Below are 24,074 nucleotides of genomic sequence, written 5' to 3'. Positions count from 1 at the left end.
CGTGATACTGCGCCAATTTCCTTACCACAGCAAGATTATTTACTGCTTAGCCTCTCTTTAGGATTTATGTATGTTTAACAGTAAACCTTACTTTACTGTCATCTGTGCTCCGTACTGCACGTGTCCTAACCCAGTAGCTGGATGCTTGAGAGATCTCTTCTGATCAGAAATTCGTGCTCGCTGCCTGGGAGCTACGTTTTATTTATAGACCCGTCTCCAAAGAGTGGGTGACTCCAAGGCTGTCACTCTGCTTCCCTCCTGACCGTTCCCCGAATTGCATCCCGGTGCAGCTGCAGCGATGCTGGTTTCTCACGTGCAGTGGGACTGCCCACTAGGCTGAGGAGTGGGTTTTGTGAATTCACCATTTTTTTTCATTGTGGCTGGGCCCCATTTGTCATCAGCCCTGATGCAGTTCAGAAGCAGACAAAACGTCCAGCTGAATTAATACTTGAGTACGATTCATCCTGCGTCTTCTAAGTGACGAGTGTTCTACTTATCTGGCAGCCTATCCAGAGTTTCCAGGTTAGCCTCCTTGAAAGAGTCTCACTTTTCAAAGGAACTTGGCAAGCTCGTATCTCGCTCGCTGACAGTTTGCACAAGAGCTTGTGTTGAAACCAGACTACTAGCGGAGAGGGCACTCACCCTGAAATAACATCAATGGGCTGAGCGTATCAGCGCTCACCTCCAATTTGGGAACGTTTGGTCAGGGAGGGAGATGGGCCTCCAGCTCTGGAACTCAGAGGCTCTCAGCACAACCAGGGGGATTTACAGTAATTTCTGGACTACGTCCAAATGAGATATAGGCTATCTGATAGTCATCTGGAGGACAAGGATTTAACAGAGCCTCACAGAAACATTACCTCACCTCCCTTGAATCACTGGGGCACTGGAGAAGAGTAGAGATTGGAATTTTTTTTTTTTTTTGGGGGGGGGGGGGTGCTTTTTTTGAAATTAAAATTTGATTATTTTTCAGAAAACAATCTGAAAAATAAGGATCTTCTTTCAGAATAATTGTCTGGCAGTCAGGCAGCCTAACGGTCTCATCCTAGCACTATTACTTAACTGGTGCTTTGTATACATGTAACCTTCTCTACATCTCTTTCTCCTCCTTGGAATATGTTTTTGTGTATGTATGATGCACTATCATATGACAGCCGCATCGTATCATATGATACCATCTCACAAAAGATACAGAGCTAATTACTTAAAGCATTTTTTTTCCAGTAAGCAGCAGAACGGATGATAACTCAGGTGCTGCAGGTTTGCACCCTGTGAGCCCTCTCCCACTGCAGTAACCTCCCTGCTGCAGTAGCCTGCTCCAGAGGGGGCCTGGAAGTGAGAGGCTGAGTGACAAGGAATAAGGATTTCTTTGTGCCCTTCCCACAGAAGGCACCAATAACATTCCTCTACTTGGGCACCATTTTTTCCTGTAATATGCATATGAATTTACTATCTGTCCCTACGAACTAAAACTTCTACCTCCAGTATGAGTGAAATTTAGCCAGATTTTTTCAGAAATGATTACATGGTGGAGAAGGTATGCAGTAGGTAAAACCACGACATTTCATAAGCTTGATCTCTATAGGAGGAGATGATGTAAAAAATAAGAAAAGACAAAAAAAAATCCGTAAATTATTTTGTCCTTCACAGACCTGAATGCTGCTTTAGTTCCTTCCGGAGACTGGATGCTAAGGCTGCTACTGAAAAATTCCAGCAGGATCTGGGTTTCCGAATGTTGAACTGCGGAAGGACAGATCTGATCAATCAAGCAATAGATGCACTGGGAGCTGATGGAGTTAACACCATGGACGATCAGGTATGCCACGTAGCCATACACACACAAAAGGCTTGCATCAAATTGTGCGTTCCTTTCTGCGTAGGTCTTAAGCGTTAGTTGCCTCTCCAAAACTTCTCTAAGTCTAGCTGATGTTTTAGTATGGAAAACTCATCTCTTAAAACAAAACAAAAATAGAAACCCCCCTCTCATGCAACCCTCAAAAGCCAGTCAGAGCCTAAAGTGAATTGTTTCTTTATCAGCTGGAATGCAGGTCTGCTGCTTGGATGGTCTGTCTCAGGCACTGACAGAAGACAGGTTAATACGCTGGCTGCAAATGCAAAGTCTGATGTTGCCTTAATGTTAAGACAATGTCAAAACAAAGTGGTTTTTGCCAGTGCCGCTCTCTTCTGGTTTAACAGCCAAAATCCTATCTGGGTCAGTGATGAGCGACCAAAAGGTGTTGTCTGAGGGCTCTCAGGTTGCCTGTTTGAAGTGAACTGTCTGTTCGCAGTGCAGTCTGGTATAGGAAACAGCACAGAGAATCCCAGTGGCACTGCTATCAGTTGGTATTAGCTTTGCTGAAAGCTCATCGTGCTTTATTTTTACCTATTCCCTGCTCAGCTCCATTTAAGCGTAGGCACTTGTTACTCTGGGAAGTCTTCAGCTGCTTCTGTTTGTGCTGTCAGTCCCATCAAGTAACAGCAGAGTCTGCTCTCTGGGGCATCATTCAAGGCACTGATTTTCCTTTTAATTAAAAACAAAACAAGAACAAAAAAACTCACGGACCTCTCCCAAGTAAACATTCATTATAGATGTCATAGCGATGAGAAAGACCTGTCCTGTCTCAGAAACAATAGGATATTTATCAGTAGGAAGGATTTATGTTTAAGTAGAGAGCTTTTCAGACCCAGTTGTGAAATGAGTTCATCTTCCGTGGTACTTTCTAGCATCCTGCAATTTAAAAGGTATATGAATATGCATGCCAACAGGGGCAGAACTGCTCCTGTACAAGCCTACATTTAAGTATGTAGTCACCTTATTTACATATCCCATATAACTTTTGTGGTCATGGACAGGTATCATTTCACAGGTGCCCTTAACACTGACTTTATTAAAGTGACACTGGTGGCAGATTTATATTATGAAAGTCTGCCATTTACTGCCTTGATTGTTTTTCTTAAGTTTTTGTAGTTTCTGCTCACATAGCCCTAAGGACTTCTGTTCTGCCAAAGCAGAACTGCCCTATTCTGATATTTTGCCCTGTGAACAAGTACTGTAGCATCACAGCACTCGCTTCTCTGCGGCCAGCCGGCAAACTGGGAGATATTTTGCTTTTTCTCTATGTAAGGACCCTGCTTTGTAGGCAATGCCAGAAAGATTGAGGAATCGCTGCTGTCATTTATTTATAGTCTCGTTATCACCCTGCTGATGTCTTCCTCTAGCCAGTCCTACTGTGAACAAGGGGACCAGACAGTGCTGGCAGCTCTGTGGTGTCTGCAGAGTGCTGCTCCCATGTTTCCAGCCAGACTCTCTTCTTCCCTATGAGTACTGAGCACCAAGCAAGGAAGGCAAAACTGAGCTGGGGAAATAAATATATGTATGTATTTCTACGGAAACCTGGTAGTTTTAGAACCCTGACTGTGGCAGTAAATATGAGCTCATTTTTGAATTCTCAGTTAAGTTTATTTGTCTGTATTGGAGAGCTGGTCTCCCTCGCAAAGCCCCAGTAAGCTGAACCTACCCTACCCCTCACCCCTGAAACATCTTTGCAAATGGGTATACCTTCCTCATGCGTAGGAAGACTGGAATTGTGTCTGTTCTGAAAAGATGCCTTTGCAGATTCAAAACCAGAACTCCTCTATTTGACATTTACTTCTATTTTGATACGGCCATCTAAAGATCAATCTCTGTTATTACACAATGAACACCAGAGATGGTACCTGGGAAAGACTCAAACATCCAAAGTAATCAAAGAGGACAAAATGCTACAGCATGTGAGCAGGAATGGATTTGACTGGCCAGTTCTCTTTTTGTCCTCAGCTACTTCTGGAATTAATTCTCTAAGTAAGGCTTATTTCTCTCAATTCATCTCTGAGACGTCACAATTTGTTGGTTACTTAGAGAGAGACAGACTTATGGGATTGAAATGCTGAAATGTTGTGGCAAGGAGCATTTTAGCAATAGGGATATGTTGCCAAATTCCTGTGTACTGCTTTCAGTTCATCTGGCAACAAATGATTAAAAAAAAAATGCTATTTCTTTTTTGCAGCCTATGAAGCTCAGTAATTGTGGACAATATATGGCTGGGATTTTCAGTGATCCCTTTTGTATTCTTGCAGTCTTGACCTCTGATTTTGAGCGCAGTGCCTTTCCCTATTAGTACGCTGTGCCAGCTCTACACAGAAACCAAAACGTTTTCAACATGCATGTACACACACGCGTGCACACTCACACTCTGTACCTACAATTCAAACTCTGTGTCCGTGACAGATTTGCTGCAGACAGGTACAGAAATGTAACTTTTCTTCTCTTCCTGAAGGGTATGACCCCACTGATGTATGCCTGTGCTGCTGGAGATGAAGCAATGGTCCAAATGCTTATAGATGCCGGAGCTAATTTAGATATACCAGTAAGTATTGGAGAACCTCCTCCTCATCATTCATCCTTGGTCTGTAAATTAACAAGAGCAGTTACTAAATCACTTTCAGATTTCTCCTAACAATTGAAGTCTCCATTTCTGGAAGATTCTGCCCCAATCTGAGGGCAAGGCACTTCTTTCAGAAATTGCTGCTTCAGAGGTTTGGGGGAGGGGGGGGAATACCTTCAGGACCTCTTGGAGCACTCCCTGGCAAGTCAAATAGGCACGGTGGGGGTTCCTTCCTGAAAGAGCTGCCACTAGGAGAAACCAATAAGCCCATTAAAAAGGCCCAGAGGACCGGACAGAGAGTAGTGCTGGCAGCGTTCGCTAAATGGCATTTGTTACCATTCCCTGGGGCCATCACTTACAAAGGGAAAAGCCGGTTATGTGGAATTCTAAAGATTATGGGAGACAGATGCTGCAGTGGTTAATAACTACCTGGTTTCTTTGCCCAGGTTCCCAGTACCTCTCCTCGCTACCCTTCGGTCCATCCTGACAGCCGGCACTGGACCGCTCTCACCTTTGCTGTGTTACACGGACATATATCTGTTGTTCAGGTAAGCAGAGGAGATTCTTTGGTCAGGAATCTTTACACAGGATACTGAGGGACTGAAGTGCTTAAGCATCCACCCTGCTCCCTCTTCCATGGAATGAAGGCAAGGGGCAGCAGAATAGTGTGGAATCCAGGAAATTCTGCCCAGGCACTCAAAACCACGCACAACATACAGTAACTGGTGAATTTAGTTTACCTTCTGCTCAAAGGGGAAAAAAAAGTAAGCAAATGGAGGTTGCGTACAGTCATATTTTGTTTGTGCACATCTGTAAATAATTACAAATACTGGATCCCATGTGGCAAATTGCCAGCGCAACCTTTGGTACCGCAAGGGCTGGGCAGCCTTAATTTACATGAGAGATGAGTGTGATGCTCCCAGGAGCTACAGCCAGGTGGATCAAAGTTCCTACTGGACTGCCTACCCACCCTGTTTGTTTCCTTTAAAACTTTTAAAGATTACATAAAATCTTTCCTTTGGCAACCATCCTTTAAAGGATAGATGTGAGCTTTCTCACATCTGGATTCTGTGTATGAAATCACTATTCTGGGTAAGACCTGCTGTAGGATAATTACCTAGAATACTTGGCATCTCAAGAGAAGCAAACCAGCCAATGAACTAGATGTCATGCTCTACAACCAGTTTTAATTTTATAGCAAAAATATGAATGTATATGCTGTGCCCAGGCCAGTACCATTAAGTGGGGATGGCTGAAATTGTTAAATTGTGACAGCGTTACCTATTACTGCCATCTGGACTCTCGCACTCAGAGGAAGAAGCTCTGCTGCTGGCCGCAGCACAGCGCTCGTCGCTGTTTGCTGCAGTGGTGCTGCTCTGAGTGCCCTGCTGCTGGCTGCCAGCACTTCTTGGCCATAAGACATGTCTGCTTGATGAAGGGGAGATTACACATGCAATTGCCTTTGTGAGTAGCTTGGTGTGTTCAAAGAAAGCCAGTTCTGTGCGTGGCAAATCACTAAGGCTGCTAGGGCCTCCTTATGCAGGCTCCCCAGGGCCTGGGAGAGACTGAGGGGTATGTTTGGCCTCCAGGGCTCATTCCCTGAAGGTGTACCCTGCTTCCTGCATGCAGCGTGAAACTAAGATGAACTCCTTGTGCTCAAGAGACGCTCTGACTGCAGAGCTCTTGGGAGTTGGGAAATTACAACTAGTAAAACCAAGTTCATAATAAGAGATTTTTAAAAAGTAGATATTCTCCAATCTGCCAGCTGAGACTTTTTCAGCATAAACTCACTACTGAAAGTACAGTAAAGCAAAAGAAAATAAGTCTCTGAACTGACATCTGTGTAGAGGCTTTAGCCTTAGGCTGATCAAAGACACGCATGAGAAACTTGCCAGGCAAAAGGTATTTTGCTTCAGCCTTTGAGATGTTCCCTTTGTGTGTATGCACTCTTCATCAAGAACCTTCTGGTTTTCCTTCCTAGCACACAGCCTCTTCTGGTGTGCATTGCTGCACTGCTCTTTTCTCAGCTCCTTGTGTTTAATATGTCTGTTGCAGCTACTCTTGGATGCTGGTGCCCACGTTGAGGGCTCTGCTGTTAACAGTGGAGAAGACAACTACGCTGAGACCCCGCTTCAACTGGCTTCAGCAGCAGGTAAGTTACGCGCAACCACAGCATGCTCCGTCTCTTGCTCTCACAAAACCAAGCACAATTGATTGATGCCTGGGTCAGGGATCTGTAACATGCGTTAGAATTCGCTCTGCGCTGCGGTCGGAAGGTACTGCGGATACAGCAAAGATACCGAAGGGGTAGCACCAGGAGCTTGACATCAGCATTGTTTTCATTTCTAAGCCACTAATATGAACTCAGCCTGAGTTGGCAGTTACTGACAGCAATCATCGTGTGCAACAGCTGACGGGCTCTAAATGAGTGCCCACTTCTGCCAGTAGTACCAACCATTATCTCCTGCCAGCAGCTTCCAGCTGAAGCAGCTCCTCCTTTGCACGGGGCTCTGTTAAGAAACATAAAACAGCTACTGTCTAGCCTAGGCAAGTCTTGGATCTAAATAACTTCCAGATGCAAAAATTAACAAGTTTAAATTCAGCCTGAGGAAAGAATAGCTGCTATATAAAGACATTTATTTTATTAATTTATTAAATACAAGTAAAATTCTGCATTTCTTCTATGTAGCTCTGTGAAGATTTTAGCATTCTGTGAACAAGTCTGTGCTAGTCTAGAAGTACCTGCTGTTTTTCAGCATGTCAGCTCTAGCCTTTTTTTCCCTTTCATTTCCTTCTGCTTTATTTTGTGCCTTCATGAACACAAGTCTCTGCCTTATCTGCTCCAAGCTTTACTATGGGGATTAAAAAAAAAAAAAACCTCCTCCCCCCATGGCCCAGTGAAAGACACACATTGTGCGAGGTCTCTTGCCACCACTCACTTTATGAAAAGGGTGGAAAAGAGCCCAGGAGAATGCGAACTGCACCAAGATACCTGTCTGCAAGGCGGCTTTATGGGAGCCGTGGTCAGCAGCTCCCTTCTGGCCTTCTATGTTAACCTCACGCACCAACTGAACAGCTGAGGCTCCTTCCATGTACTGAAAGTGCCAGACGAGTTTAATTTTCTTTCTGCCTGTAGCTAGTTGTGCACTCTTGTGTGGTTTAGCTGCTTTGTGACTGTTTCTCTCTCTCTGAGATGTTACGAAGCCTAACACATGCTTGCAGGATGCTTTGAAAGCCTCAGCTGGCTGTGTAAAAGCTGCTGGTACACTTTGCCTGATAACAGTCCTGAGTTACGTTTCAAAGAAGTAAGAGATGTGATATTTCTGTTAATTGTTCCCTAGGGAACTACGAGTTGGTCAGCCTACTGCTAAGCAGGGGTGCCGACCCCCTCCTGAGTATGCTGGAAGTTAATGGCATGTCATCTTCGCTTCATGAAGATATGAATTGTTTCAGTCATTCAGCTGCACATGGACACAGGTAAAGTTCCATTTGTGTTCAGAGGAGTTTCTTGCTTAAGACTAACTAACGCATTGTAGGTGTACTGCATATCTTACACCCAAATCCCTGGGTGTGCAGTTCAGAAGATGGTGTTAGGCTCTGCTCTTAGCAACCATTTTTTTAGTGCTGCTCAGTATCTCTGATTATTCCAATTGTGATGTAGGTACTGCTGGAGGGAACTAAATGATTCCGTAATCTGGTAACTGCTTTCTGTTGCATCCCTTTGAGAAAAAAAATCATGTAAGATTTTTATTATTCGATAACAGTAAAAAAAGAAAGGGATTATATTTTGGTCAAAAGCACAAAATGCAACAGAAAGGTTGTTTTGCTTTTTCTCTCATTTGCTGGTCTAGCTCTGTGGCACTGAGGGTAAACAGCAGCCAGTTCTAGGCCGTAAGTTAGCAGAGTAAGTTCCACCTACGGGCTAGTTGTGAAGACAGCGGTACACGTTATTGAGACAGACTCTAATCACATGAAGAAGTGGCAAAAATAAACTGCTACAGAATTCAGTTGACTGCATCTTTGGTTTCTGGATGACTGACCAAGAGAGCAGTCGTTAATACACTGAAAAGCTAGACTAGGCTTTCTAACCCTGCTTGCAGGGTGGTTGTTTAGAAATAAGACTTATGTACAAACTCATCCAGAAATTCTTTTATTCCCAGAAAAATGTCAGCATAACGAGCCAATTAAAACAGGCCCACGCCACCCACAGAGCTGGGCTGAGTGATACGCAGGGGGTCTCCTGCAGCATTACCACACGTCTTTATGGCAACGTGCTCAGTAGCAGCTACCTTGCTGGCACACGGATGTGCTTAACAGCAGAGCCAAAAAGTGCACCTCCAGGCACATCGCACATCTGGCTACACCAGGGAAAACATCCAAGTTCAAATGAGGCCCGAACTCAGCAGAGCTGGAACAGCCTAATGCTGTTATTTACAGTGTAAAACTACAGAAACGCTGTTCTGATCCCAACTCCGTTCCCCTCCCACAACCTGCTGTGACATCCAACCGTGAAAACTGAAATTCAAGGCTTATTCTCCAGCCGGATTGGGGAGGGTGATGTAAAGCCCGCAGTTCCCCAGTTCTAGTCCCAGGGAGTCGTGTGGGTGCAAGGAGAGCACCAGCTAGCGGCAGTGCGGTGTCACAGCCGCGTGTCTGGCCGGACTCCCAGGGATGAGAATGCCCGCTGCAGATGGCTGCAGCTGGCTGCAGGGAGGCCAGTGATGCAAGCTGCCTAAAGAGGCTGTCTGGACACAAGAAAACCTCTTTCTTGCAACTGCTCCATGAAATTCCAAACCAGAAAATTCTCCCTGGGTTTAGTGATGCAGAACTGTCATTTTTTATGGTTTCTATTTACTGGTACAGAAAGCAAGTCTGACTGAAACAACAGTGCTGAAGACAGTCAACCAGGGAAACAGCAAGGGTTCTAACAGACACTTTGTGATTCTTCAGAGCTTAAAGTGTTACCACAGATAGAGCTGACAGAAGGAAGTGTGCCAAACTATAGACTGCAATAAAAATCAGTTTGCCCCGATATTCTGAAACGTGCCCTGGTACCGGTGAGGTACAAGAGCACATTGCATTATTTTGTCCCTACTACCAGGGCATCAATTACTATCTTGTGGTGTGGGGAAGGACGGGAGTCTAAAATGCTGTTCCGTATCTGCCAGATGCCTGTTAAAGCCCAACTCTATCTTTGGGAAGGAAATTATTTGCTAAGCCATACCTCTAAACCCAAATCATCACCGTCCTGCCTGAATTACTGCTATTTCATTTACTAATAAGCGATACCTCTCGTTCCTCCTCAGGAACGTTCTGCGCAAGCTCCTGACCCAGCCCCAGCAACTGAAGGGAGATGTCCTGTCACTCGAGGAGATTTTGGCCGAGGGAGTGGAGAGCGACACCTCCAGCCAGGGCAGCTCCAATGAGGGACAGGTCAAGCTATGTAAAACACGAATGAAGGCCCTGCAAGAGGCCATGTACTACAGTGCTGAGCATGGCTATGTAGACATCACCATGGAGCTCAGAGGACTTGGTAAGGTGTTTTCTTTCTTTCTTTCTTTCTTTATTTTTAAGTCTTGTGCACATTTAGGGAATATAAAGCTTTTTTCCAATTTCATTTGGACAAATGGCTGCAACCCCAACTGCAAATCTATCCTAAGCCTCTAGGAAACAGCTGTATGTAATTTAAATTAAAAAAAGAAGCCTTTAAGGCTTCTCACCAGTTTTTCAAGTTCCCACTGATTTAGTACGTCCATCACTTCTGTTCCCAATAATCAAAAGCAAGTGGCATCTCTCTCCCTCATGTACTCTGTTTGAGGCTAGCCCCTTGAACACGAAGGTAACATCAGGGGTTAAAATGGATTTGATCTAGAGGTGAAAGAACAGATTTGACCTAAAGGCAGAAAAAAGAAGCTTTGAAGTTTGTGTGTCTATAGTCAACCACGAGAAGAAACCTCACGCTACGTGTAGGGTCAGGTATTCATACAAGTTTAGTTCAAATTTCCTTTGTGGTTCTGACCAGCGATGAAGCTAAATACACAACAAGCAGTCTCTGGTCCTTAACGATCAGCAGAAGGTCCTGGACTAGCTTACGGTCCTGGTACCAATCCTCTGCTGTTGTAGACAACTCAATCCATCAATGACCCAGCTCAGTCACCTTTAATGACAAGACAAAAATGTATCTGCTGTAAAGCAATTGGTAAAGATCTACTTCAGTGCTAACACTTCAGTGTTATTACCTACTAACAGAGGTATCCACTCACTGTTATTTCTGTATTTATCACCTTTCTTTTGGTATGGCTACAGGAGTCCCATGGAAGCTCCACGTGTGGATTGAATCACTACGGACAACCTTCTACCAGTCTCGCTACTCTGTTGTACAGACCCTCTTACGGGAATTTGTCACTATTAAGGAAGAAGACTACAATGAGGAACTGGTTAACGAAGGGTTGCAGCTCATGTTTGAGATCCTCAAAACCAGCAAAGTAATCACTAGTTTTCTAACAGTATCAAAATCAAGTGTTTGAGCCAGGTCTTTTGCTAGAGTACAAGCCCGGGCACATCAAAAACAAGCGAGAGCGTATGCAAAGTCTCTGTGACTATGTATGAAGATGGCCCCAACACTATTTATCTAAATTCATATACAGCCCAGTGACAGGGAATCATAAAAGCAGCCCTCACAGTACAGACGCTTATTTCACTATCAGTGAAAGCTATTCTGTTAGAAATCCAGTTCAGCAACTGGTTTTTGAAACTGCGCAAATGTAACAGGGAACATTATCATTACAGTACTGGGCAATTCGGGCTATTTCAGTAGTATCTTCTAGGAGCTTTCTGAACAACGCTTTTGTAGCAATATTTTCCCTCTTTCCTTCCTTATTTAAAGATCATCTATGACTAATTCATGACAGAGGGTTGGCCTGTAAACTGTTGCTGAGCACATTCTTTCAGAGTGCACTGTTAGATTGTGTGCTGGTCCTCTGTTCCGAGGTTGTTCTTGTAGGGAGCAGTTGCTGTAAGCCTTGAGAGAACTGTTACAGAACGTCTGAAGCTTGCTCAGAGCAAAGTGCTGATTGCTATCTGTTCTGTCCTCCTTACAGAATGATTCTATCAATCAGCAGCTTGCATCCATCTTCACCCATTGCTACGGCAGCAGTCCTATACCCAGCATTCCTGAAATCCGGAAGACGCTGCCAGCTCGGCTTGGTAAGATGCTCGTCCAAACACTGAAGCTTTTGGAATGTTTTTTATAGCATACATGGTTTCAAAAAAAAAAAAAAAATCCTCATTTTCTTTTCTTACCTTAACAGATCCTCACTTTCTAAATAATAAAGAAATGTCTGATGTGACTTTCTTAGTAGAAGGAAAGCTGTTTTATGCACACAAAGTCCTGCTGGTTACTGCATCTAACAGGTAAGTCACTTTCTACAGCTCTGCACATAATATTAAAAGCAGCTCCGGCCCTTTACTCCTTTATTTGTGTGACTAGTTCTGAATCACTCATTGCAGTAGTGCAGCTGCTGAGGGTATGGACTGCAGACATAATTCAGGGTTGCAGGATCAGCCTGTATCATCTTTGCTAACGTTAACAACACAGCGTAAGGATGAGTTTTTCTAGACATTCAGTTTTTCCTAGTCATTCCTAATATGTGCTAAGGGAATTGTGGACTGCACTGACATAGACCGACCAGTACTAACCCCTAGAAACCTGTGCAGTAGTTGGAGTGCACAGACTCAGGCATTCAATGCCTTTTCTGTTCCCTCTCACAGTTTGCTAGCTAGAGCCACAATTGCTCCATGTTTCACCCGCGGCTGGTACACACGCATCTTTCTACTGGCAGAGTTACAGTGTTTTATCATAACATGGCATTGAATGAGACTCCTGCAATTTACAGGTTAATTTGCCTCTGAAATGTTTTGGTTGTCAACTTAAAAACGGTAACAAATGAAGAGCTTTCACCTTGCTTAGGCTGTTTGTCTGTAGGCAATGAGTGCGTGAAGTAATAATACAGAAATCTATTAACATTCTTCTCAGGTTTAAAACTCTAATGACCAATAAAACGGAACACGACAGCCATGGAAGCAAGACTGTTGAAATTAGTGATATGAAATACAATATTTTCAAGGTATGTAGCATCCCACCCTTCCTTTACTCATCATCTTCTCACATGATGGGCTTAAATTCAACCTAATCTGTATTTCACAAGTCTGATCTGTCTAAAGCTTTTCAGCTAGGACCAACCTTCGAACAAAAACTTCCAGCCTATAGTTTTTTATAATCTCACTAGACAGTTGGCTCTTCCATAAAGCAGGAGAAGCAGTCTTAGAAGTACAAAGCTACGTTAAGTATAAGAGGTTTCCAAGCAAATTTCACGTTCTTTTAACCAAAAGGTAAGCTAGCTTACAGGCGGACTACCAGACTTCATATTAATTCAAATCACGTTATCAGGAATTAGTGGCATTCTTTCCAAGAAAGGCTCAAAATTGAGAATTTCACTTCACTTCTATGACATTTCTGGATTTAATGGGCCTAAAATTCATGATGGAGATCAGGTTGGTTACTTCGCACATACCTGAGGACAAAAACAAGTAGTGAAGTGTGTCAGTTAAGTTATTCCAGCTTTCCAGGTCTCCATTTCAAATTTGGAAGAAAGGTACAGAACAGAGAAATCTAAAGTGCAGAATGGGTTGTGTAATTGCTTCACTACAGCATTGAGGCTCTTTATGATGCATACAAAGCTGTTGGTCAGCAGTAACATTATCTCACATTGAGAGAATGGAAGTTTCCTGTTAGAACATCTTTGTCCTACTTGAAAGGGGCTATACAAATTTGGTGTTGGATAGATGTCATCCAAACTACGGAGCTCAGGCAGTGACAAAAATGAAAAACAGAATCAAGCATAACGAAACAAACCTCCCTAACAAAGTTTTTACATCAAAAGGTTTTGGAAGATAAACTCTTGCTTCACTGGAAAGTGCAACAAATTAAGAGGAAGTAAAACAGTGGAAATACTTCCTGGAGTTAGACAATTTGATGGTAAATGAAATCAGGCCAGTCAAGGAGGTTTTGGCATTCTACAGTAATCTCACTTACGGTACTCAGAGAATGGGGCAGCAACCTGAACCGCTGGAGCTCTAGGTTCTGCTCAAGACTGTTGAAAAGCAGCTTGCCTTCCCTTAGTAATGCTTGCATTACTCAAGTAAGAAAGCTTTAAAAGCACAAGCTTAATTTTGTTACCGCTTCTGTTAGAAGTGGTAAGCACAGCATGCACCCATACCTGCTTCTCCACAGTATAAGAATAGGGAAGGGAATTCTCTTTCCAATACCAAATGGAGCTGTTCCTTAAATATGGCCATCCTGGTTTAGCTGGGGTGCGCACAGGGAGATCAAAGAGCCCCAGCTGCCATTGCTGCAAACAATTAAGCTTTTTCCTCCTGCCCCGATGGGGGTGTGGGGAAGGCTGGAAGCTGATTAGAAGCACAGCAGGGGAGGTAAGTGGCTGGGAGGTCCCTGCAACACACATGCTTGTGGCGTGGCAGACTCAGTGCTCCAGCTAGCTGGCAGCTCTGTGTGTGACCAGCCTGCGAGGCTTTACCAAACAAGAACGTTTATACAAGGATGTTCATATTGGAGACACACTGTCACCCTCTCAGCTTAAAATCTTCAGCCGGGCCCTCTTCAAATCCCAAGAAGAAATAAGTATCAGAAAGCAGCAAACTTGCGACACTAGAAAAAAGCCAAATTGAGATGGGAGCCAGCATGCTATGCGATCCTTGTCTGCTCAGGAAGGGGAGTGCAGTCATTCACAGTCCCCCTGTGACTTCAGTGATAACAGCTTCATGGCTGGCCTTCTTCCCATTCCAGATGCTGATGCAGTACTTATACTATGGAGGAACAGAATCCATGGAAATTCCCACCACTGATATCTTAGAGGTGAGAGTATTTTCTTCTAATCTCACTAAGTGCACTGGGGCATAAGCAGGGTTTGAAAGGCAAAAACTAGGACTGCAAGCTTGCTGTTAGCTCCAAGAGTAGAAATGTCTGAAGTTTCGACACAGTTGCTTGGAAATATTAATCAGCAATCATTTGATATTATGTCCATGAGACACGAGGGGGGGGGGGGAGGAATACATCACTGCAGTGCTTTTGGCACCAGAGCTGAGTGGAAGTTTCCTCTACATGTCCTCATCTCTGTTCTGGGAGAAGGAAGCAGGCAGCAATAAGGCTGTGCAGCATTTTTGGTGGGGCACAGAGATGGTGCGGCTGCTTCCACAGCTCTGGTGCCCGCAGCAGGCCAAACAGCAAGGGGCTTAAAGATCACAGAGAAACAACTGGAACAAGCTGAACTTCTGCAGCACTACTCATGATTCGAAGACTGGACTAAGAGCACTTCCCCATTACAAACAGGTCCTCTTACAATAATGCTGTTCAGTCACAAGCAGTCTGGTGAGATTGAAGTTTGCTGCTGAAGACTACACACAGCTGTTCTGCTTTGTTTTGAGAAAAGGGGGTTTTCAGCAGTTTACGTCTTGTCTGTCATAGTGACAAAAGGTAGCACAGATGCAGGAGAAGCAAGCCTGTGCTAGTGGTCTTTCTGCTCTGTGAGGACTTAGCTGTCAAACGAGGCAGTCACAAACTGCACAGAGAAGAAATCATCAGTTCCGTCTATCTGCGTTCCCTAACTCTTTCAAAGGCTCGTGATTCTCAACAAGCTTCTCTCTTGTCCTAATAGCTGCTGTCGGCTGCCAGCCTGTTTCAACTGGATGGCCTCCAGAGACACTGCGAAATCCTCTGTGCCCAGACGATCAGCATGGAAAACTCTGTTAGCATCTATAAATATGCAAAGGTACATACCAAACTGTCTTATTTAAGAATCACAATGAAGCAGCAGTCTCATTTCAGTGACTAAATATAATGGGTAGAGAGTAGGTACCTGCTATGCTGGTAACTACCCCAGCCACAACCACAAACGAGAAGATGTATTAGGTTTCAGCCTGTGAAGTCCTACACAGCACTATATGTTTTTCCATCCAAAGCAATCACGTATGAAATGGATGAGAGACCCCTACAGAGCTGTGTAGAGATGACTTGGCACGCAGAAACAGCAACATCATACAGCAAAGCCTAAGACATTCACATCCTCAGAGCAGCAGGGGCAGTTGAGTACAGCAGTTAAGTAGCAAACCCTTTCCCAGCACTCCTGGTGAAGTATGCGTTTTATAGATCCAGAACTAGCAGAAACCTCTATATCAAACAACCTAACCTATATTATCAATATAATCATTGAGGAAATAGCCTAGCATTCCTGGAAGTTTGGCAGACACTGGGTCAGATCCCTTACAAGACAAGCAGAAGTATTAGCGGTAGTGATGTGCACCCTTACTTTGCCTGTAGCACTGCACCGATGTTTTTTTTTTTTTATCCTGACTATCAGACTGGGCCATTTTTTCTTCTGTGGAACTCGGGGTGGTCTGTTTTACAGCCTAAAATTTAACCTTATGCAGTGGTTGAGAGGTGGAAAGGAGCATTCTTTCCTTGCCCTTAGTACTTTTCATTAAATTACTATTTGCACAAAGCTCCTGGAACCTCAGTGTATGTGTACAGTACTTCCAAGTACTGAACACTTCATTTTTCTTCTGTTACCTAGCTGCCCCCAGTAGTTCTGAAGTAAAGGGATCCAGATCACAGCCAGCCAGACTGCACCCCTACCATGTTTCAGAAGCGTAACGTCCCTCTTTTCCCTACGTGCACCTCCTTTTCCTAGCAGAACCATATTTCCTATTGTCACAAGTTGTGCGCACCATCTGGCAACGCGTTATTTTACGTTGTGGCACGCACTCCCCGCCTGCACAGCAGAACAGGTACCTTGGCCGCTTCATCAGCCAGCTTCTCTCTTCCTTTAAGAGGAAGCGACTGGCCTGCAGGCCCCATGGCTCTGGCAGCAGCAGGCCACCAGGGGAAGAAATTAAAAAAAACCTTAAGTGCCTCTCTGCTCACACCTGTGCCTGCAAAAAGCATCAAAAGAAATTACCAGTCATCACTGGTCCTACCCCGAGTTCTTTTCCATAGTCATTACTGTCCTGTTTTTAATCTCAGAAAACACTGGAAATGAAATTAGGCCCAGGCACATTCCGTAGGTCTGTGACATACAGAAAAAGCTAACTGCCTGACTGTACTCTTTCCTGCAGATTCACAATGCACCTGAACTAGCGTCTTTTTGTGAAGGCTTCTTCCTCAAACACATGAGCTCTCTTCTAGAGCAGGACTCGTTCAGGCAGCTGATCTACAGCAGGAACAGCAAAGTGCAAGGCTTGGACCCTCTGCGGGACTTGCAGACGGCCCTGGCTGGCCGCCTGCATTCCATGTACGTCACCTCGAGGGTGTGAAGCAGGAACGAGGCAGTGGCAGAAGCGCTGGTTCAAACTGCACGGGGACACGGCCTCAGGCGGAGCTGAGGCTTTCCTGTTTGCCTTCTGGAGTCATCAGTTCTTGCTGGAAGTCCCCTCCAACAGACACCCTATCAGCAAGGGGGGTGCCTCGTCCCACTGAAGGAGGGGAGCTGGCTTCTCTGTGCTACTACTGTCAGAGCTACACTGTGTGAACAGCGATAACAAGAACTGGGGATGCAAGCAAAGAACCCCAACTGCAGAGATCAATGCTGCCATTCAGACGAAGTACAGTGTGAGGCTGTAGAGAAGTGAGGCCACTTACCTAGACCTAACACCTAATATGTAGTCTTAAGTGTCTGTCTACACACCATAATGGCCACCTAGTTCACATGCGTAGATGTTTTACTTGTAAAAAGGCTGCATAGAAGGAGTTTTCTAATCCTATGGACCACTGCCCATGCAACAAGTCATCAGTCTGAACACAGAAGCTGATGTACACAGACTCCTTCGCTACAGTAATAAACACCAGTTTCCACACATGGCAAGAGACTCCGGCATAAGTTTTCCCCTGAACTGTTTGCACCTTGAGGGAGAGATTGCGTAGATGTATGAGGCTGAGGAGGAACTACTAACTCTGGAATTACTCACTCTTCATACCTAATATGAAGAATTGAGCTGGGGCAGGGAGGGGACACAAGACTTTTTTAAAATATGGTTTCACTGTGCTGATTGTTTAATCTGGATTCAATTTGAGGGGAAAAAGTACTGTCTACCCTTTCACTACAAAGGTTTGATTGCCCGATTCACTTTTACCTTAAAAACATGTTTGTGAACATGATCTGTGAGACCTGACTTCATAAGAGATACTTTCTAAAAGACTCAGGTGTAGAAGCAGCTATCGCTAAGCTGAAAAACTTCCGATAGCATAAATAAGCAATAAAAGTCTCCCTAAGACCATGAGAAACATACAGCTTGATGCTTTGTTCTCTCTCTGGAGCTAAGTTGGGGGCACAAGCTCCAAAATCAAGTCTCTGCCTCCACATCCTCATCCACGGAGTGATGTTTCCACTACCTCAGGGGAGACTGCACACAGCACACCGCTGACTGTTGCCTTGAGGTAGGCTGCACGCTGACATTTGGGCCGCAGCACTTACACAAGATGCCTCAACTCAAATGCTCAAGATTCACATTTTTCCTTGCTCACAGCAGATGGATGTTTCTGTTCAGAAAGGACTCACGCTAGACATTCTCCTAGCTGACTTAAGTAGAAGGAAACAGTTCACGATACAGTTTTGTGTCTGAGGCCACTTACTTATTTTTCTCTTTTTAAATAAGCCCAACCTTAAGAAGCTGGTTCGTTGTATACAACCGCACACCTTGCTCTCACCGATGTTTAGCTATTCCCCAATCTCTGTAAGCATCCTCCAGAAGTATATGCTAAGATGTGCTCACTGGCTACAGGTGGGTGAAGGAGAAAAGAAAGCAACAGTTTAGGTGGAAAACTACCACTCCTAAAAAAAATCCAACAATTAATATTGTAACTAAGCACACTGGTAGAGGTAGGTTCAGCTGGGCACAAGCTCCAGTGCAAGATATAGACGTGGTTTAAGTGGATGAAGGGAAGGAGAATGAACTACAGCATCATTCAACAAATTCACCAAAACCTGACATCCCTGCTTTCCTGAAGGATTTGCATCAAAGGCACACTGCATGCAAGGAGAACTGTAAGCCTAGGATCAGTTATCTGACAGACACCTTGGCCAGAACACACACCAGTTGGTATACACATCCACTTCTGAAGATCACCAGCTTCAGTAACCCTATTTATTATCAGAAAGCCATAAAGATGCTACAGAATTATCACTGTTTTGCCTGGAAAACACCACAAAAGGCTCTATCTTGGAAGATACTTTCAAGTAGCTGCTCCAGCTATCTGTACAAAAATGTAGGTCCTCTTTTGTTGCTATAATATTACAATGCTTCGTTAATTGTACATTAATGTTGTCATGTATGTAAATGTACCGGGATTTTATTAACAACGTAATTTTAAAATACACAGCTGCTGTTATTTATTCTGCTTCTCTATCAATGAGAAAAACATATTTAAAAAAACATTTTCTGTGGAAAAGGTAGTTGCAGTTTTACCATCTCCTCACATCATTTTCGGTATATGTACCTAACTTTATGCTTCTAAGCAAGGGATAAAGAAGTATTCATTTCCCTGTCCCGCGTTCACGCATTTTTTGGCATAATAAATGAAATTTATGTTTTCCCTAGCTCAAGTGAAGTTTACCTAGGTGCCCCTCATTGAAAAGCAGCAGATATGAAAGAAAAATCTTAATTCTGGGATTCTTCTCCTATGCGTTTCAACCAGTCCTCCATGTCTGACCTGCTCCTCTCTAGCCGTAACGAAGAAGAGGTGACAGAGCAGGTAACACTTCCTCTGTCACGCCCCTGGCACCCAGAAGGCTGGGATGGCTCTGACAGGTGCACGGTGGCTTCCTTTGCTCCTGCAGTAGCAGGACTCATTCCAGAGCACAGTGTTTAAGACCATCCTGGCAACCACCTGCAGTCAGATGAGCAACAGCACAGGGAGCCCTCCCAAACTCTGGCTGTGAGCATCACCCACATAGCTTTCCCCAGAGGCAGAGGTTAAGGAGGCAGCCACAGCCGCATGGGTTTCATCCCCGACCGTCAGATGATAAAGCCAGTGATTTAAGCAATGACAAAAAATGGAATACCTGAATGGAAAGCCGCTAGACTCATTCACTGTCTCTTCCTCTTATTTTATTTATCAGCAATAGTGGCTTGCTATAACCAGGCTGTGAAGAGCAAGAGCATTTACTCATCTGTGAAGTTAGACATACAGAGGTTTCTTTCTGCTGACTGCAAGAATTTGACCCAGAAATAGCTTTTTCTTTCCGCCCCAAGTCCGCCCCATAAATCTTTCAGACCCCTATGGTGTCTGGATAATGCCTGAACTGTAACTCTGGATTTAGTGTTACTCCGCAGGAAGACTCAAATACTTTGCTTCTTAGAATGCCAATTCTGAGGATTTCAGAGGAAGCCATTAGTACAGCCAGAACGTGTGCCCAGCTGCTGAGAACCCATTAATGCTTGCTTCTTTCCTTCAGCTTCCCACCACACAGCTAAACAAAGGGTGCTGTGCAGCACACCTCTCTGCTGTAGCAAGACCTGAAATCCAATTCTACAATAAATGAGCTTCACAAGCATTTCTAAGCATTTGATTGATGCGATCTGAAAGAAGTCTGCTAAGAACAATGCACGAGGGATGCTGTCTCTTGTACTGTACCCTTACACCACCATGCTTGGAAATCAACCAGTGCAAACCCTGACTTGTTCGCAAGAATCACGGAATACAAACAAAGATCTAAGATTCCCTTTGGAGCACTTTTGCTCTAGAAAGTAGATTAAATAGAGTTTTTTCATCTAACTAGTTGCACACACTTCTATTTTATGAATTACTGCCCTTGTAGCCCTAGAACATATGTAGCAAAGTTGGCCCAAAACTTTGCTGGTCACAGTTGTACGATTTCATGGAGCAGAGGAAATAAACAGCACGCATACACCTGTCTGAACACACTCTGCCTTTCAGAGTCAAATAAAACCTTACTGCTTTGTGATAAGCCCTTACACAGCAGGCAAGCACCAGTTAATGTAGCACTGCTACCACCTGTCCCTCCACCCTCCCCAAACACGCACAAGCAACCAGACTGTAACAGACACAGGCAGGGGGACATGGGAGGAGAGCGGCAACTCCTTTGAGGAATGGGGGCTGCAAGCTGCTGCCTCCACTGCTCATAACAGAGAAAGAGGATGCAAACGGTAGATTTGGCTCCCCCAAGAGGTTTTGAGTAAAAGGGATCCACTAGCGAACAGCAAAGAATATAGAATATTGCTCTCAGTAATATTTGCCTGAGCAGAAGACGCCAAAAAAAAAGCTACTGTTGTATGATGAAAAAAATCACAACGTAGCAGGGAAAAAGGCCTTACTACAGCACCACAGGCTGGCCCGGTCTCAGAACTAATATCATTTCCAGCACTGTTTTCCTACTGCTCATAACTAGAAAACAAGCCAGCTAGTTCAAAACCATTGCTACGCTCAGTCAGAAGGGTCTGAGGAAAGGTGGGAGCTCACCCCCCACCCACAGTGCAGAGCCAGCTCCCAGCAGCAGGGAAGATCCTCAGCTTCACTACTTTCACTTGTGCAACCCACCCCCCCCCCCAAGATACCTCACAGAGGTCAGCTCCTTCCAGCTGTCAAAATAGCTCACGGGCTCCAGCAAGCAGGATGATTCCACTGACAACTAGGTCACAGCTACCCACCACCTGCAGGGTGCTGCTCACTAAACGTGGCTTTCCCACTCACTTCCAATTAGCCCCAGCTCTCTGTCACGGCAGGCAAACAAGCTGGTGCGAGCACAGGAGGAGAGAGCCGACATGCAGCAACGCACTGGGCACTGGATCACCAGCCTGGGAGCAAGGCTGAAAGCTGTAAGCTGACCTGGTGTGTTTAAAACAGCTTGCAGTGCTACTGCATCTGCTTACTGTTGTGCAAGAAACTGTCCTCTTGCACAGGAAATATGGAGCACAGAGAGCTGAGCGGGCTCTTCCTTCAGCTACACACACACACTGTGACAACAGCCCACCTCAGGCTTCCTCACACATGCACGGCCCCTCTGTAGGGAACCCTGGTACAGAAGTAACACGATGCTAGTCATAGGGAAACTTACTGTAAGTAACAAAACAAAGAAAAACAAAACAACCAAATAAACCCTAACATCTGAAGATACACAACTCACTCCCCTCTCAGTTTCTGTGCTGAGGGACAGCTTGCCATACCCCAGCTATGGAAGGACAGACAGGCAGCCCTGCCCTGCTGTTGGAGCACATTCACCTGGCCCTTCCTCCAGCTGGGATTTTAAGCCAGCTCGTTTGAGCTAAAGCACAGGCACAGGAAAATGTGGTTTGACCAGAGTTGGTAAAATAGAATTTAGAAAAAGAAAAAAAAAGCACCTCTCTCACTTATTTTAGAATGTGAGATCTTTTTTCCATTTTGCTGTTCAAAGAGCAATTGACAGGCAGAGGAATCCAAAAAGCTGCCAGGAATCATAAAGCATACTCGGAAAACTTGAAAAAGAATGGTTCTGCTCTGAATAAAGTCTTTTTTGTGGAAATAGCAACATTCTGCTCAAATACAACTCCCACTCTGGCACGGTGAGGCGCAGTCATTAGTAACACCTGAGAAGTGCAAGTACAAACACAAAGCTGAAATCCCTCAAGTCCTTTACTACAACTAAAGGACAAACTCACAGGTAACAGAACAAATAATACTGCAGCCTACTACAGACAGCAAGCAGGAGAGGCAGCTGAATACAGATATCTGCAAAATAGCGAAAGCCTCATTTGTTTGAAGAACCCAGTTTAATTTTGCCTGCTGCCTTCTATTCTGACTTATAATTTACAAGAAGTTTTGCCAGACTACATTAATATGTTCACTGATCGTCTCCTAGCTAGTGGGGGAAACACACCAATTTCCCATTTTATTTCACAGTACTTAGTAATAAAGGTTGGCAGAATTTGGCTTGTAAGGGGGAAAAAAAAGCATACAAAACCTGCCAGCACCACCTTTCTTACATCCTCACCTTTATTTCAGAAAGCATCCCGCACCTCCCTCCCAGCATCTCTGAGCAGCCCTGGACTTAGATGGGCTCAGACAGCACGCTGAGCATTGCTCATTTTGCCCCACTGCCAGTCTGGCTCCTGTATCAATAAGCAAATGTACTTTCCCCGAGACACTGCCAGTAAAACAGCCAGCCAAGTTTTCACGGGTGCTTGCTGCCTACCAGCACAAGACCATATTTTCTGAAACAACCATTGCCTCTCTCTGGCTTCAGGCATCAGAACAGCTTTGCATCACAACCACAGACAAAAGCAAAGGGGTCCCCTGAGCTGTACAGGTCAAAGCTCTAGCACAGTCACAGCAGAAGCAAAGGACAGTCAAACAATTTCTGAGCTTTAGCAACGTATGAACACTCCGTAATAAGAAATTCCCTTAAGCCTCCATTTTTAGTCTTTAAACAGAACCAGAATTTAGCAGCACTCACAAGACACATATTGTGATTTACACCACTTCTACGTTTTAAGAAATTAATGCTTTCTTGCCACAAAAGCATAACGTGCAATAAAAAGCAAGCATTCCGATACCATCATCTATGAGGTAGCAATACCTAGAGCACGTAGAACACTACCACCTGCATGAACAAACCAACAGCTCACACAGAATTCAATTAAACTCCTGGTGCCACATCAATGCTAAGTTCTAAAGTGCTTTGAAGAGACTCTAGAAGCATCACAAGCTTTCTCTTACAGCCTGTTAGACCACTGCTGGATCTCTCAAAGCAGAGCATAGGAAGCAGGCAAGCACACATTATCAAGACCATTAACAACATTATCCCACTGTTAATAGTAAGAACAGTAAAAACAAAGAAAATTCACTCACCTTTTCTTCCTGAAGACTTCCCAAGAGGAAGAGACTCACATCTTCCCTATCTGCTCCTTTCCCAAGTTCTTCAGAGCCCTTTCAAGGCAGGCAACCACCACTAATTGCTGCCAGGTGCTGCAGCCACTTGGGCACAGCTGGCTGATAATCGGGCTCCTCATTAAGCCTTTAAGAGCTGCAGCTGCAAATCTCAGGACTCAGCTGCCCCCCAGTGTGGGCGATGTGCTGTTGCTGCTGACTCTCCCAAAGCGGTCTGTTAACCAAAGGTATACACGGGCTGTGTTGTACAAGGCCTATGTTTAATTTAGATGTTTTATACAACGTCTTCCTAGAAAACAAATACTGTCTTTAACTAGGAAGAAACTTCTTCAAGGATTTACTGGAAAGAGATGCTCTGAGATCTGTAAGCAAATAGAATGCAGCTACACATTGCCCGTAGGCAAGTCTTACTTTTCTAAATCTTTATGCTGGCACATCAAGCCAGTGTGCCAGGACAGTAAGGTTCAGAACAGGGAGAGTTCTGTATCAAAAGTCTGCGCTGGTTCTGAAGCCTCTGAAGTCTGCAGTCTCCAGAAATCCTAGCTCCAGATTGGTATGCTTCTATTCCCAAGCAGGAACCAGCAAGTAGCAGAGCTGGAGTTTACCTGTTTGACCCCTGAAAAGATCACCAGGATCATGTGTTGGTATGACACTGCTGATTTCCTGGCAGCCCTCACCAAAAACTTTGCAACAAAGCC

General features: G+C 44.5%; 1 protein-coding gene and 1 long non-coding RNA gene across 4 annotated transcripts in view; one reads left to right on the top strand and one right to left on the bottom strand.

The window, feature by feature from the left end:
* ABTB2 (ankyrin repeat and BTB domain containing 2) overlaps positions 1 to 19,090 on the top strand; it is a 134,519-nt gene extending 115,429 nt beyond the window's left edge. For all 3 annotated transcript variants that reach the window (XM_021403088.1, XM_021403087.1, XM_021403089.1), the window contains 13 exons: positions 1,651 to 1,816; positions 4,317 to 4,406; positions 4,871 to 4,972; positions 6,480 to 6,576; positions 7,766 to 7,901; positions 9,731 to 9,957; positions 10,731 to 10,909; positions 11,525 to 11,630; positions 11,735 to 11,837; positions 12,460 to 12,550; positions 14,290 to 14,358; positions 15,158 to 15,271; positions 16,614 to 19,090. In XM_021403088.1, the coding sequence (XP_021258763.1) occupies positions 1,651 to 1,816; positions 4,317 to 4,406; positions 4,871 to 4,972; positions 6,480 to 6,576; positions 7,766 to 7,901; positions 9,731 to 9,957; positions 10,731 to 10,909; positions 11,525 to 11,630; positions 11,735 to 11,837; positions 12,460 to 12,550; positions 14,290 to 14,358; positions 15,158 to 15,271; positions 16,614 to 16,811 (1,678 nt within the window). In that variant the 3' untranslated portion in view covers positions 16,812 to 19,090. The remainder of the gene's footprint in view (positions 1 to 1,650; positions 1,817 to 4,316; positions 4,407 to 4,870; positions 4,973 to 6,479; positions 6,577 to 7,765; positions 7,902 to 9,730; positions 9,958 to 10,730; positions 10,910 to 11,524; positions 11,631 to 11,734; positions 11,838 to 12,459; positions 12,551 to 14,289; positions 14,359 to 15,157; positions 15,272 to 16,613) is intronic.
* On the bottom strand, positions 1,827 to 4,862 carry LOC110401697. Its single transcript, XR_002440539.1, has 3 exons — positions 4,599 to 4,862; positions 4,243 to 4,447; positions 1,827 to 2,521 (listed from the first exon to the last, which is right to left on the bottom strand). It is a non-coding gene; the product is annotated as an uncharacterized LOC110401697 (long non-coding RNA).

Source organism: Numida meleagris, chromosome 6, assembly GCF_002078875.1.
Source record: "Numida meleagris isolate 19003 breed g44 Domestic line chromosome 6, NumMel1.0, whole genome shotgun sequence".
NCBI classification, from domain to species: domain Eukaryota; kingdom Metazoa; phylum Chordata; class Aves; order Galliformes; family Numididae; genus Numida; species Numida meleagris.
The sequence above is the reverse complement of the archived record's forward strand: the minus strand, read 5'-3'. Positions and strand labels throughout refer to the sequence as shown.